This window comes from Argentina silus (assembly GCF_951799395.1).
Source record: "Argentina silus genome assembly, chromosome: 1".
NCBI lineage: Eukaryota > Metazoa > Chordata > Actinopteri > Argentiniformes > Argentinidae > Argentina > Argentina silus.
Window position 1 is genome coordinate 36,893,410 of NC_139655.1, and position 13,646 is coordinate 36,907,055.

At 42.0% G+C, this 13,646-nt stretch overlaps 1 protein-coding gene across 1 annotated transcript in view; it reads left to right on the forward strand.

The window, feature by feature from the left end:
- efr3a (EFR3 homolog A) overlaps window positions 1–13,646 on the forward strand; it is a 94,851-nt gene that overhangs the window by 52,197 nt on the left and 29,008 nt on the right. Inside the window, exons 9-13 of the mRNA XM_083683191.1 lie at window positions 5,754–5,832; window positions 8,758–8,893; window positions 10,106–10,276; window positions 10,847–10,961; window positions 12,839–12,890. Coding sequence (XP_083539317.1) covers window positions 5,754–5,832; window positions 8,758–8,893; window positions 10,106–10,276; window positions 10,847–10,961; window positions 12,839–12,890 — 553 coding nt within the window. The remainder of the gene's footprint in view (window positions 1–5,753; window positions 5,833–8,757; window positions 8,894–10,105; window positions 10,277–10,846; window positions 10,962–12,838; window positions 12,891–13,646) is intronic.

Below are 13,646 nucleotides of genomic sequence, written 5' to 3' on the forward strand. Positions count from 1 at the left end.
GTAAAAAAATAAATACAAAAATTCTGATTGGCAATGGCATTTGTGTTGCATAGAGCACTTTTAGTGGAAGCAAATTTGAGCCCCTTATGTCTTCAACATTCAGCATTCTTAATTTTTCCTTTTGGATTTATGTTGAGGAGAGGCCAATAGGGATGCACATTTGTGTGATTTTGTTTTAATGACTTATAAAAAAGAATGAACCTGGTTGTTTTTGGTGAAGGATGTCAGTCAGTTGTCTCTCTGACAGATTAGTGACTCTAAGCTTATCGTCTACGCATCATTGTGAGCCCCTCTGCTCCATCATTTCTATCTTTGCTCCTGTGGTGTCAAATCTGATTTCAGGTCAAAATATGCTTGACACAGGCTGTGCGCCAAGAAGCATCAGCTGTAAAAATGTAGCCAACACACACACACACACACACACACACACACACACACACACACACACACACACTGTGTCCCAAAGTAACATGTTCATGCTGAGACGGGGCTGGTGCTAAGAGAGAGAGTGGCACACACACACACACACACACACACACACTATTCCCAGCATGCCCTTTGACGCTAGTGTCACACCAGGAGTCAGCTGTAGTCTCTTACTCTTCAGTTTCCCCACTGTGCTCACCATGTGAAGAGAGTTAAAAGGAACACACCTAGACTACTAACTCACTGATTTAGTCCCTATGGACAAGACACTCTACCTATGTTCCTTGGAGGCACTGTTGAATGGGCGTGTGGGTGGAGAGAGGTGATATTCTGTGGGTGGGTGGATGACTCTTACACACACACACACACACACACAGACAGACTCTGGAGCCTGCTGCGTCTCCATAGTGGCCACATGTCCAGCCCCATTAACTTCCCCTGCTCCGATTGTTGGTTATATATCAGAATGCGCCATCTGTTGGCCAATATACCACACAGCATGAAAGTGTTACACAAACAAACAGTTGGTTTTCCGTTGCAATGTGTGTGAGTGGGTGTATGTGTGCACGCTTTCATATTCTACCTGTGGTTAAAATGTATTGCATTAAGTAGCTTAATCTATCAATTAAGTTGATTGCTTTACTAATTTGGTGAGTAAAAGTCAACAGAAAAGTGATTTACAGTTGTAGTGTTATTTTTTATTAATGCTTGCTGGAGGTGGAAAAAGCAGAATAATGCCATCTATAGCTTATGAAAGATTAATTATATCATTATTGTCTGCAGCGGATATCGGTACTTTCCGATGGTGGTGCCCACCATTATTCACGTTATTAGAGGTCGTAATCTCTGATTCATGAAACATGTAGAGTTCATACTATAGATACATAGATGCATGTTTAACAGTTTTCAGTGAATGTAGAAAAAAGATTTGATTGCAAAGATGCTGATGAAATACAAGGTTATGGTTTAATGACCCCACCCATCTGGTACCCAGAAATGTGTTCCACGGCAGCCTGTGTAGAAAAGCAGTTACTGCTTTAGAATGTTTTCCAATTCAATTGAAATATGTGTATGAGTGGTATTAAACTACTTTCTGTGGGGTTAGTTAACCAGACAATTTATAACAATTATTACTATCCACCAGTGGAGGTAGAAATTGGAGGACAAGCACATTGTAATGCATGCAATATAATGATGAATGGTATCAAACGTGGAAAAAAAGGGACCTTCAGAAAGAATAATTAAGGCTTGTATCTTGAATTTTGGATTTGTAACCGTAGCCAAAAAAAGACCTTTTTTCGTCATGAAATCATAAAGTCTTTATTGGTCTTGCTTACTGTACCACCATCATGCTTTTATCAGGGTGATCAGGTTACATCTGGTTACGTGGCATTGTTTCTAGTGTCAGTGTGAAGGATCAACTGCCCAGCCACTGCCATGTTGTCTCTCAAGGCTAAGGCGATTTAGGCCACAACATAACCCAATTGTCTGGTGCCAACCAACACCATCATTTACCAACTCCCAGGTTCCAGGAAAGGAAAAAAGGAGAGAAAGGTGTCTTCAAGGCAGTTATAAAAATAGCAGAGATTGGGGTTAAGAGGGGGATGGGGAGGGGGGAAGAAAGGGGTGGGGAGGGGGACTGGCTGGGGTTGGGTTGATGTGGTGACTGTAGACACCATTCTTATTCAACAAGCCTCTCGCCTCTCTCATCTGGAGATGAGAAAACAAAATCTGGTTTATTTGACAGACGTGGAGGTTGATATAACCAGGTCCAGCCAAAACGGTTTCATTGGGTCTGTTTCAGCGTAGCTTGGTTTACCCACGTTTCCAAGCTCTGTCTAAAGCTTTGCCAACATCACATTTCATGAAGAGACAGTAACTCCCAGTAAAGCTTTGATTTTTCACTCAAAAGAACAACGTGTGGATTCACCAGTGGTTCATTGTTTGTGTTACCATTTACTGTAGGTTACAACTGCATTTCCCCGTCTGCTTGCCCAATTATCAGATGATGTGTTTATCCTGTAACCAGTAAAAGGAAAGACCTCTGCAACACCTGTATGCCTGTTATGGTTAACCTACAAACGTTTTGGTCATTACAATGTGCCATAAATATTACACCATTCATTAATAACAGTTCTGCAGCTTTTGTTTCAACCCCATCTTAAACATATCTGGTAAAACTATCTGTGGTCTAGTTTGACCACTCAATCGTTTTAATCAGATGCGTTAGAGGGTTGAATCAAAACCTACCGTACTCACACGATGGCCTATCAGAATTAGCCTCTCAGAATTAGCCATACTTATCCAGGTCTGTCCGCCTTTGGCTGTATGGAGATCCCTGTAGTTTCCCCAGCACCAGCTCACAGTGACTCATTTGGATGTAGTCAGTTAGAATTTAACGCTGACTCGATGGCTTCCACGGCGCCTTTGACAGGTCACACAGCTTTATTATATACCATGAAGGCCAGTGGTCCCATGTCGGGTTGATTGATTTGTGTGTGTGTGTGTGTGTGTGTGTGTGTGTGTGTGTGTGTGTGTGTGTGTGTGTGTGTGTGTGTACGCACGCACGCACGCTTGTTTTCATGTGCGCGTCTGAGGCAGCCATAGATCATTTTTATGAATCTGTTGACTGTCCAAGCTGCCTGCTGTGCATGGCCATAACTTGTGTGGGAGTGTCTGGGACTGAACACTGTGTGGGAGTCAAATGCGGGCCATGCCACTGTGAGGGATCACTCCAGTGTCTTTATAATGAATCGCTGCTGTTGTCTCAGGGCTAAGAGTAAAAGGAACAACTGTAAGTATAAAAAAAAACATCCAAATGCAAGCGCTTGAGGTCTGTGTCTTTTGCAATGTTGGATTGACATTGTTTTTTGATGGTTGTTGGTTAGTCACATATTGGTTGGAATTAACAGTTTATTACATGTTTTTATGTGATGCTTATTTTTCAACATTGATTCAAATTGTCATTTCATGCTCATCATCTAACGTTGCTACCTGATTACACATGAGTTGAAAATGAAAGTTTTCTTAACATTGGCAGTTGACAGTCAGCATCAGACCATCTCACAGTTGAAAAGAGTTGTTTTAAAAATATTGCCTATTTATGTAAATACAACATTAAAAGTAGCATTTTACAATCAGGATTACATGTTAATTCACTGTACTCACTTGGGATTCAAATGACCTTTTACAAGACCTCTTGTAAGACATTGCATTGACTTAATTTTTGCGCCACCACGTCAGTGCAGATTTTAAACACCCATGATGACAACATTTTGTGAAGACCACACATCTGCACTTTGCTTGTATAAATTGGCCTGAGCACTATGTTCTAGTGTTTCACTTAATTGACACTCTAACCGTTGATTTAATTGACTTCTACAGATATATTTCAGCAGTTTCAGTGTTTATTGCATAGTTGTCTAATGTTGGTGGGATATAATTCTGTTCTATTACTTATTGAGGATTTATACGTCCTCGAAGTGTGATAAAAATGTATGAGTATACATTATTTAACCTTGTTAATGTTACTCGCCCATTGCTAAAATGTATATTTATAGATATTGTATAGATATTTTTGTTTGATATTTTAAGTTTTATAATAAACACATTACTGTACAATAAATCAGATTTACATATATTGTACACAGACACACCTCCATTAAGCTCACATCATGCTGAAAAAGCTATTACAACAAGAAAACCTTTTCTTACAAATGTTCAACATGTCCAAATATTCTCTGTGTTACAGAATTTCTAACCCTAACCCTTTTCTCTGATGCACAACCTGAACCACATTATTACTGTTGCAGCAGTGGACTAGTGGCATTGTGGATAGAACAAAAATCAAATCAAATGTACTACAAACCAAAGGTTGTGGGTTCAAATCCCAAATGGTGTCATAAAGAACAGTGTTTATTCAGTCTTAGTGCATGGAGACAGTACTCGTATAGCTGATGTCATTGTTAATAATAAATCTTTCAAGTTATATTAATGTAATGAAATAGTATTGTTTACTTCCCTTTGGTTAGGAATCAATGGGCAACCTTGTTACAATGTTGTGTGATAACCGTCAAATGCTAATTTTCTGAAAACCTGTATTGTCAACCCATGATAAACGTTAATAACGTTGGATTATGACCATCACATGACAACCATAAACCAACATGATATGATGGTGTTACTACTGTCCTACTGTCCAAAGTTTGGTTTTAACGTTGTCCCACAGTTATTTTCCATCGTCTCTCTGTGGTTGGCACAAGACAATGAATCAACATCCTTTTACATACGTGTATACAATGTTTGGATTTAGACATCGTTGCACCATACCATTTTCTGTCCTGACCGATATACAATGATATAACAAAAAAACGATGTTAATACAAAGTAGTTTTTTTATAAAATGCCCATGGGGTAGGTGTGCAGAAAGTATTACAGAAAGTAGCATATTCTTAGATGGTTTGTTGAGACGCTCAGGTGGGTTGTGGTTTGGTTGCCTTTGCGTGACGGTTATAGATCTGGTTTTGAGTTTGAAACATCGGTTATGTTTATTCATTTGGTTATGTAGCAGACGTGAATAATCAATTGAAAGCACACTTGTTACCACACCAGTGTAACCACAAACATCTACACATGTGCCTGCCTGACTGCCTAACCCTAACCCTAACCCTAACCCTCTATCACTGCTAAATGGGATTGTGTCTTTTCTGTAGTGGAGTGGGTTCCCGGCGCATCACATGTAAACTGGAATAAAGGTGCTGGCTTTAATTAAAGGGAAGGGGCTCGACTGAAATGTTGGATTGGCTGAAAAACCCCATTGAGGCTGGCCTTGTTTTTGCTCAGGGGGCGCTCTAGGTGGGCTACAATGGATGGAAGGGATTCTGGAGACAGTGTTAAGTGGGATGGGCTTATTTGGTGGATTACTGGGTGGCAGTGGGGTGAATATGTATGAGTGGATGTGCACTGACACACCATGTGTGTTCGACGCACCACATGTATGGTGTTCTTTCATTTAAAAGACGCTTCTGAACACTGCTGGGTGGCATAATATCACATTTGTATTGAAAATGCTAACTTTTTTGCATACTCTACATACTGTATTCGAAGGCAAAGCACAACAGTTTGTTACTGGATGTGTATGGGCATCCCTTTGTATAATACAGTATGTGTGATGTATTGTGCTAAATATCTTTCTCACCACCCTAACAGTGTTTAGCCCACAGTATCACTTGTATTTATACATCCTTTTAGTATGAAATATAAGTATTCCTTTCCTTTCATTGAATGCCTTCATGGTAATGCACTTCCTTGTTTTCTCCTCCTCCCAGGCATCTAGATAACCACCGCTTGTGGGATCCCAATGAGTTTGCGGTCTCCTGTTTCAGGATCATCATGTACTCCATACAGGTGGGTTCTTAAATTACTATAGGCTGCAGTAACAAATCAAAGTGCCCCATTTTCCTTGTGAAAAACAGTGAGCAGTGTGTTGCCGAAAAATAATCCAGACCATCATTAGTGGAAGCATGTGTGTTAGAGTGGGGCTGGAACAAAAGGCCTACAGACAGTGCTGCAATGCAGGACCTGGTTTTGCCCCTTGGCTAGAGTGTTGGGATAGCAAGTCAAGGTCAGTGGTGAATTATATTAGTTACCTTCAAGATACATTGTCCTGTGTAAGTAATGGGACAGTGAAGCATGTTTTCTTCTTTTGGCTCTGTACTCCATAAGTTTGAATTTGAAATCAAACAATTACTATGAGGTTAAAGTGTAGATTGACAGCTTTTATTTAAGGGCATTTTTGTGCATGTTAGGGTTAGGGTTACACTTTTTATACATAGTCCCCCCTATTTCAGGGCACCAAAAGTAATGGGACAGATTCATATTATGTTCAAATCAAGCACTAATGTTTAGTATTGGGTCAACAGTCTTTTGCATGCCACAACTGCAATGTGACCCATTGACCCCACCAGATGCTGGGTATGTTCTCTGGTGATGCTCTGCCAGGCCTGTACTGCAGCCATATTAATTTGTTGAGAGATTTTTCTCAACAAATCTTATCAAGAAATGTAATGCATGTTCAATTGAATTTAAATATGAAGATTGACTTAGCCAGTCAATAATGTTCCACTTGTTGGCCTTGAAAAAATCCCTAGTTGCCAGTACATGATAATATTAATCGTATCTGTCCATAATACCTAATACCTAATACCTTTTTGAGGATAACTAGTGGTTTGAACTTTGCAGTGAAGCCTCTGTAGCTTGGCTGGTGACACATTCTGCGGATGGTAGTCTCTGACACATTCACGCCTACCTCCTGGAGAGTGTTCTTGATCTGTGGGTGTTTTCATTTTTTTCTTAATTCTGGTGTCATCCACTGTAGTCTTCCTTGGCTTACCAGCCGATTACGCATGGTGCTCACCAGTGCTGATGTTCCAAACTATTGATTTTGGAAAGCCGAAGGTTTTGGCTGTGTTTCTGATTTTTCAGCCGAACAATGGCTTTCTTTTTTTTCATTGACACCAAAACCCCTGTCAAGCCAATTGTCCCATTACTTTTGGTGCCCTGAAATAGGGGGATTATGTGTGAAAAGAAGACAGGGACAGGGAGAGAGTGGCAGTGTGGGAGCTCCTGTAACACATCCTCCTTTGAACTCAACTCTGGGCCCTTGGGATGTTATTCACTCCGTAGCATAATACACACACACACACACACACACACACACACACACACACATATACATACACACACACACACACACACACACACACAAGCACACACACACACAGGCTGCAAGAGGTATGCACTGCACTACTCGCACTGTAAGCTCACCAATACACACATAAAAGAGTGGACGTACGCACCCATGCATGCACACACACCGTACAGTCACAGTACCCAAATGTCTCATACACCATGTCATATACTGTATTAGCCCCACATTAAATACACACACACACACACATAAACCTTTTTATATAAACCTGCTACAGTATTCAAACAAACAAACACACATACTCTTTCCTCAACCTCCCTCTAAGGGAGACACATTTTCTAGACCTTTTCATACAGCACTTAGCCAAGGGCTAAGAGAGCTTTTCGCCTGGGGCTAAGCAACTGTTCACTTGCACTTTCCTAAGTGGGCTAGCACTGACTTTAGCCCAGGGCCAGCTGCTGTGGAGCAGAGTTAGCACCGACTTCTTGAGGTTAGCCCCAGAAATCTCTGCAGTGTGAAACTGCAGTGTGAAAAGCCCTTCTCTTTCTCTCACTCTCTCTGTCCCTCTCTTGCTCCTTGTCTCACCTGAGGGACATCCATCCCCAGTTCTCTCTCTCCCATCTCCTCCATGCTCTGCTCTTCTCCCCCCACCCCCTCAGACATCTTCTCATTCTCTCAATTTCCCTCGTCTCTCCTCCTTTTCTTCTCTATCCGTTGTTCTTTTAATTTCCCGGCTACTCTTGAGTTCCCAGGTGGCCGGAGGTGCCTTGAAGAGATAAGAGGCAATCGATGGGGCTCGGGCTGAGGTGTGTTTGGCACGGTGTGTGTGTGTGCTATGTGTTTTAAGAGCTTTGTTTGAGGCCCAGGTCGAGGTGTCTGTGCGTGTTCTGTGTGTGTGCCATGTGTTTTAAGAGATTCGTTTGAGGGGTCGGCCTTAATCCTTCTGGGTTTTGTGTCTGCAAAGAGAAAGGCGTCAGTCTTGATGGGAGGAGAGAACATCTCTCTGGCTTTGGCGTCCTCTGATGTAGTAGTGAGAGGGCTATTGTCAGCTAAAAAGCCCTGTGTAATATGCGTTTGATCAACTGTGAGTAGAAATTTGGGTTGTTTTGGTTGTGTGTTTTGATTATGTTGGGTGACTTGTTTTGGATAACCATTTGAATAGCTGGCAATGTGATATGTTGGCAGGTGACTTTTTCTACGACTACTTATGAGGATGAAAATACTCTTTATTGCCAGCATAGATAAGAGGTCATGACTATAGAGACAACTGATATAACAAGTGTAATGGTACACTTTACCTCGTCATGCATCATGATGGGGTAATATCAATAGGCATAAAGAACTCATTATCATAGTCCCAAAATATTGGTACTGTAAAGTTGGGAAGGGGTTTGAAAATGGAATAAGAAAAAAGTTGCTACCTTTTGTGCCCATTTGCTCCTTTACCCTTTGTAATCTAGTCAAGCATGAGTAAAAACAGTATGTTGTAGTTTTCGTCTACATGTTGAGTGTGAGAACTTTCAAACTCAAACACTGAAATAAGAAATGTGTTTCCAGTGGCCAAATGCTAGCTTGTCAGCTCAGACTAACAGTCCCCTCCCTCCATCCCTTCTTCTCTTCAGGCCCAACACTCTCACCATGTCATCCAACAAGTCCTGGGCCACCTGGACACCCACAACAAGAACACGCCACGGGTGCGGGCTGGCATTGTGCAGGTTCTCCTAGAGACAGTCGCCATAGCAGCCAAAGGCTCCGTTGGTGAGTCCCACATCCTCAATGTGTCCGTCTGTGCAGCTTTGTCCTTCCACTACAGCCTGTTGCTGTAGAATTTTTCATTCAGGGGAATCAATGGCATATTTACCTTTGCTTGTTTATTTTACGAAAAAAAGAAAAAGCGTTGATGACGTTTTTGACTCAAACAATGGTCCTGATTGTTTCTGACTACCTGTGTGTGCTATTGTCCTCATGATATGTCACATTTGTTGTTGCCACATGTGTTAAAGAAACTGTATGATGCCCTCACATAATTAGCATCATTAATTGCAGTAGGACAACAATTTCCAGGACAGAAATTTGTATATTTTGAATGCATTCAAATGAAGCTGAGATTTCTCACCCGTATTGATTGAAATCAAATCTCATCCTCTCAACCCCTCCTTCTCGTCCCCTTTGCCCTCTGGATGAAACCCTCTCTCAACAGGGTTAACCCCGCTCAAAAAAAATAATGCATACACCTACATTAACCCATCCTCATCCCCACCAAACCTCTGGTTAGGTATGTTTACGTAATAGCCTCCCTATCAAATTAAAACTGAACCCATCTGAGGCAAATCAACCAGTTTCGAGTTCTGTTCCGACAACATGCAGTATGAGTCGACCTATCTCATGGAAATGTTTTGCTTTGTTGTGTCTTTGTCTCTACTGCATGGGCGAAGGTTTTGATTTGCTCTCTGTTGTTGTGGTGCTGTAGCTTCTGTTTATGACGGTATTGTTGTTTGTGTTGGTAGAGCAGATTAGGCTACTCTGAATTCCCACACCCCCTCTATAATGTGTTGTGTAAACATATAGCGCATGTGTGACTACATGTGTAATTATGTATTCGGTTACCCGAAATTCTAGTAATATTAGAGTATGCTGCGTTCCTCCGATAAAATTCATCATACTGTGGTATTGATGGGGTATGCTGCAGTACAGGAGTACAATCTCAACATGTGGTGATGCTGTCTGTGGTGATACTGTGGTAGTTATGGTGAATAATGAAGTAGACATACTCTGGTAAATTTCTAGCTTCAGCCTCTAAGTGTGTGTATGTGTGTGTCTGTGTGTGTGTGTGTGTGTGCTTGTGCGTGTGTGTGTACATGTCTGTGTACATTTTCCTTTTTGTCTGTGTGTGTGTGTGTGTGTGTGTGTGTGTGTACATGTCTGTGTACGTTTTCCTTTTTGTGTGTGTGTGTGTGTGTGTGCTGGCAGGCCCCACAGTACTGGAGGTGTTCAACACCCTGCTGAAGCACCTGAGGATGAGTGTGGACTTTGAGCTGGGAGAAAGCTCCAGAAGAAACTCTAGCTCCAGCGTATCCTCTTCTGGCCGGCCTAAGGAGAGTGAGGAGCGCATCGTCCAGAATGCCATCATTCAGACCATCGGTCAGTCTCTCTAAACTCACTAAACACAGTCCCCTGTGGCTCAGTTGGTAGAGCATGGCGCTAACAACGCTTGGGTTGTGGGTTCGATTTCCACTGGGACCATATATACTGAAAAATGTATGTACTCACTGCAATGTAGGTCACTTTGGATAAAAACGTATAAAAAAAAAAGAAATACTAAATGGCTAAATGGCATTTATATATAATGTGTAGGGTTCCTTGCGATGCTCAGTTCTCATGGCTAGGAATTGTACCAAATGCTTCTAACACGATGGTGTTGTCGATCCGATATTGATTGTAAAAGGGTTTCATTGTATTATTGTGGCAACATGTTCCCATTTTCTACCGTAATCTTCATGGTGAATGTACTTTATAGCCCGTGTTAAACATAAGATGGCTCCAGTAAAAAGCGTCTGTATTGGTATATCCCTTCCAACATTATCATACATTTTTTATATCATATCCAATTTCATATGGGTCTGTACCGTTACTGAGTCATGTGTCTGCATTAGTATCCTCTTTTATATAAGACTGCAAATAGCTTTTATTAATGTTTGCCTCTCTTCCCAGGGTTCTTTGGTGGCAACTTGCCAGACTACCAGCGCGCAGAGGTGATGATGTTTATTATGGGCAAGGTGCCCGTCTATGGAACCCCCTGCCACACCCTGGACACTGAGAAGATCGGGTGAGTCAGTCTAATTAGAGACGCTGCAGGGTTTCCCAGGGGCATTAGGTTTGTTCCAGGGATTGTCCCTTACAGTGAAGTGAAGTATAACTGGTGCTAAGCCCAGACGCAGATGTTGTCCTCTTCATACACATTTTAAGTTTAGGATTCAGGTTGAGATACTATTACACTCAAAGATCTATCTAATTTAATACCGATGGATTTGTCAGATCAAATAATTGGGCCTAACATTTTATTCAGCCATCACTAGATCTAAGCTTATAGTGTACATAGCCAACACATGAGTCTTGAACATAGCATAGTCACAAACAAAATGTCGGAGCCTACAGTACTTTAGTTTCTTGGCTATTTATAGCACCATGTTGTTTCCCTAAACAGAATTCCCCTCAGAAAGCCCTGGTACCTCTCTTCCTCTTTTCTAGAATGTAAATTGTGAGAAATGCCAAGAGGAAGTATACTCTGAACGGCAAGAGACAACTTACACTTTTCCAGTAATTACGTTTCTATGCTCAGGAGAACCCCCCCCCCCCCCCCCCCTTACATGCCCTCGACGAAAAATTGCTGCCAAACTGTGTCCCCGTCTTCTACCCATCAAGAATTTGTTTCCTAGCTTCACTTGCCTCAGAGGCAAGGTCCCAGCTTCTCCTCCAAAGTGAATTGTCTCTTAAGCTCTGTAAAACACTGTGTCCTCTCATTTTCCATTCCCCCCTAAAGTGAATTTTGTTCCCGGGTCAGTAAAAGGACTGTGTTTTTCAAAGAGCTAATCCCCAAGGCCTCCCAAGTGCAAGCACAGATAATCCCAAATCAAACGATCTTGTTTGCAGTGCCGAATAGGCCCTCTTCTCCCCTCTCCCTTTCTTTTTGTTTAATTGCTGCAGAAGAGAAATTAGATTCAGTGGTTCATCTGCTCCTGCTGCTGAGTCGAGGAGGAGCTGATATGGAAGCACTTTCAACCACTTCAAACCGCTCAGCCCGCAAGAGCTGTGTATGACAGGGCGTGTCATGAAATGCTGAGAATTTAATATTGTGATTATAGTGTTGAGGCACATCCAGTTACACTTCCATCTGGTACTGCGATCCAGAGATGCTATAGGAGAAGACATTTGTATACATTCACTTCGATAGCAATGCTTCTTCGAATTTGACTTGTTGTTTTCAACTCTAGTGTTCTGTGGAACAAGACCGGATACACATTCACTACATCTACATCTATATGTTTTTTGTTTTTTTATGTTGAGAGATGCCCTTGATTTCTTCCTTCTCTGGCTGTGTCTCAATCCAAAAGCAGCTGCCTGCTGCCTGCTGCCTCTCTGTCTCCAAAGTCACTATCCTTCCAAGGTATAATTTTTGTCTGATGGAAAAGGAATTTGATTTGAGACAGATTGAAAGGTAGCAGGCTACATCATACGTTTTCGCGCTTCACGGAGGAAAAAGACGTGATTCTTGTTGCTAGGCTACCAGATACAGCTAGCAACAGCTAGCAACAATGAGCAACAGGAACTTCGTAGGCACACTATGCTATTAACAGAGTAGCTTGCTAGCATCAGGGGGCAAAATACATTAACAGATGTTTATGTATTTTAGAATTATTTTAAGAACATTTGCATTTCGCACTTAGTTATGTGATATCCTACCTGGCAAAGGATGCATGGTATGGTGCCTACAAAATTGGCCCAATGAAGGCACCTTTGCAGGCATTATTCTATGGTACCTTCTGAATGGGAAATGCATAAGAGTGCAGATTGTAACTTCCTGCCTTCAAACACTGCCCTAAAATACAGTATCCTTCCTGATTGAGACACAGCCTGTGTCCTTCCACCACTATTCCCATTCCAGTAACTAATGACTGGCTCAACTCTTGTTTATATTCCACTCAGGCACCAGGGCACTAAGCGTATCCAGGCCATGCTGCTGAGCTCTCTCATCATGGTGAGTCCTTCTGCATTTATCCATTAGTACTGCCTGCCAATAACAGAGTCCACCTTTTGGGATTGCAACAGATTTATTAATTATAGTGTCAACAAAGAAGAATTACAACAGATGCATCCAATAATTGAGTCTGTCTAAAGGGACCACCAGATATCTCTGTTGATAGTTCCAGTGTACCGAGACTAATGCTACCTGCCCATACTGTTTTTTTCCTGCACATTTATCGCAACAATATGTATTTATCCTCGTTATTTTGAAAAAACACCCAGTTTTCCAATTAACTCTAATGTTAATGAAGTATCCTTCTGGACAGTGTTGCTCGCACCGTGTCAGGTTAGTTTAGTCTACTCCCAAACCTCTTTATCTCTTTGTCTTCATCGAGTGCATAGAGATACTTGTCTCATTTAGACGAGGAAACGCCGGTGGCTAAAAAACAACCGTGGCTGCATGACAGCAGTCACACAATGAAGACTACGCACACACGCACACACACACACACACACACACACACACACACACACACAAACACACACACACACATACTCCTTCGTTTCCCAGAGCTGCGCGCACTGCGATTAACCGGCTCGCTCGGAGGGCAATTTATTACGGAGTCAATCTCCCCCCCTTGCCCGCTTTGCTTTCCCGTGCAGCTGGAGGATGGGGGAAAGGTTAAAGTATTTATAACACCATGCAGCTGCTGATGGGGCCAGGGCGGTCTGGGCCTGTTGTGTTGAAGGAGGCAGCGGTGGGATCTGC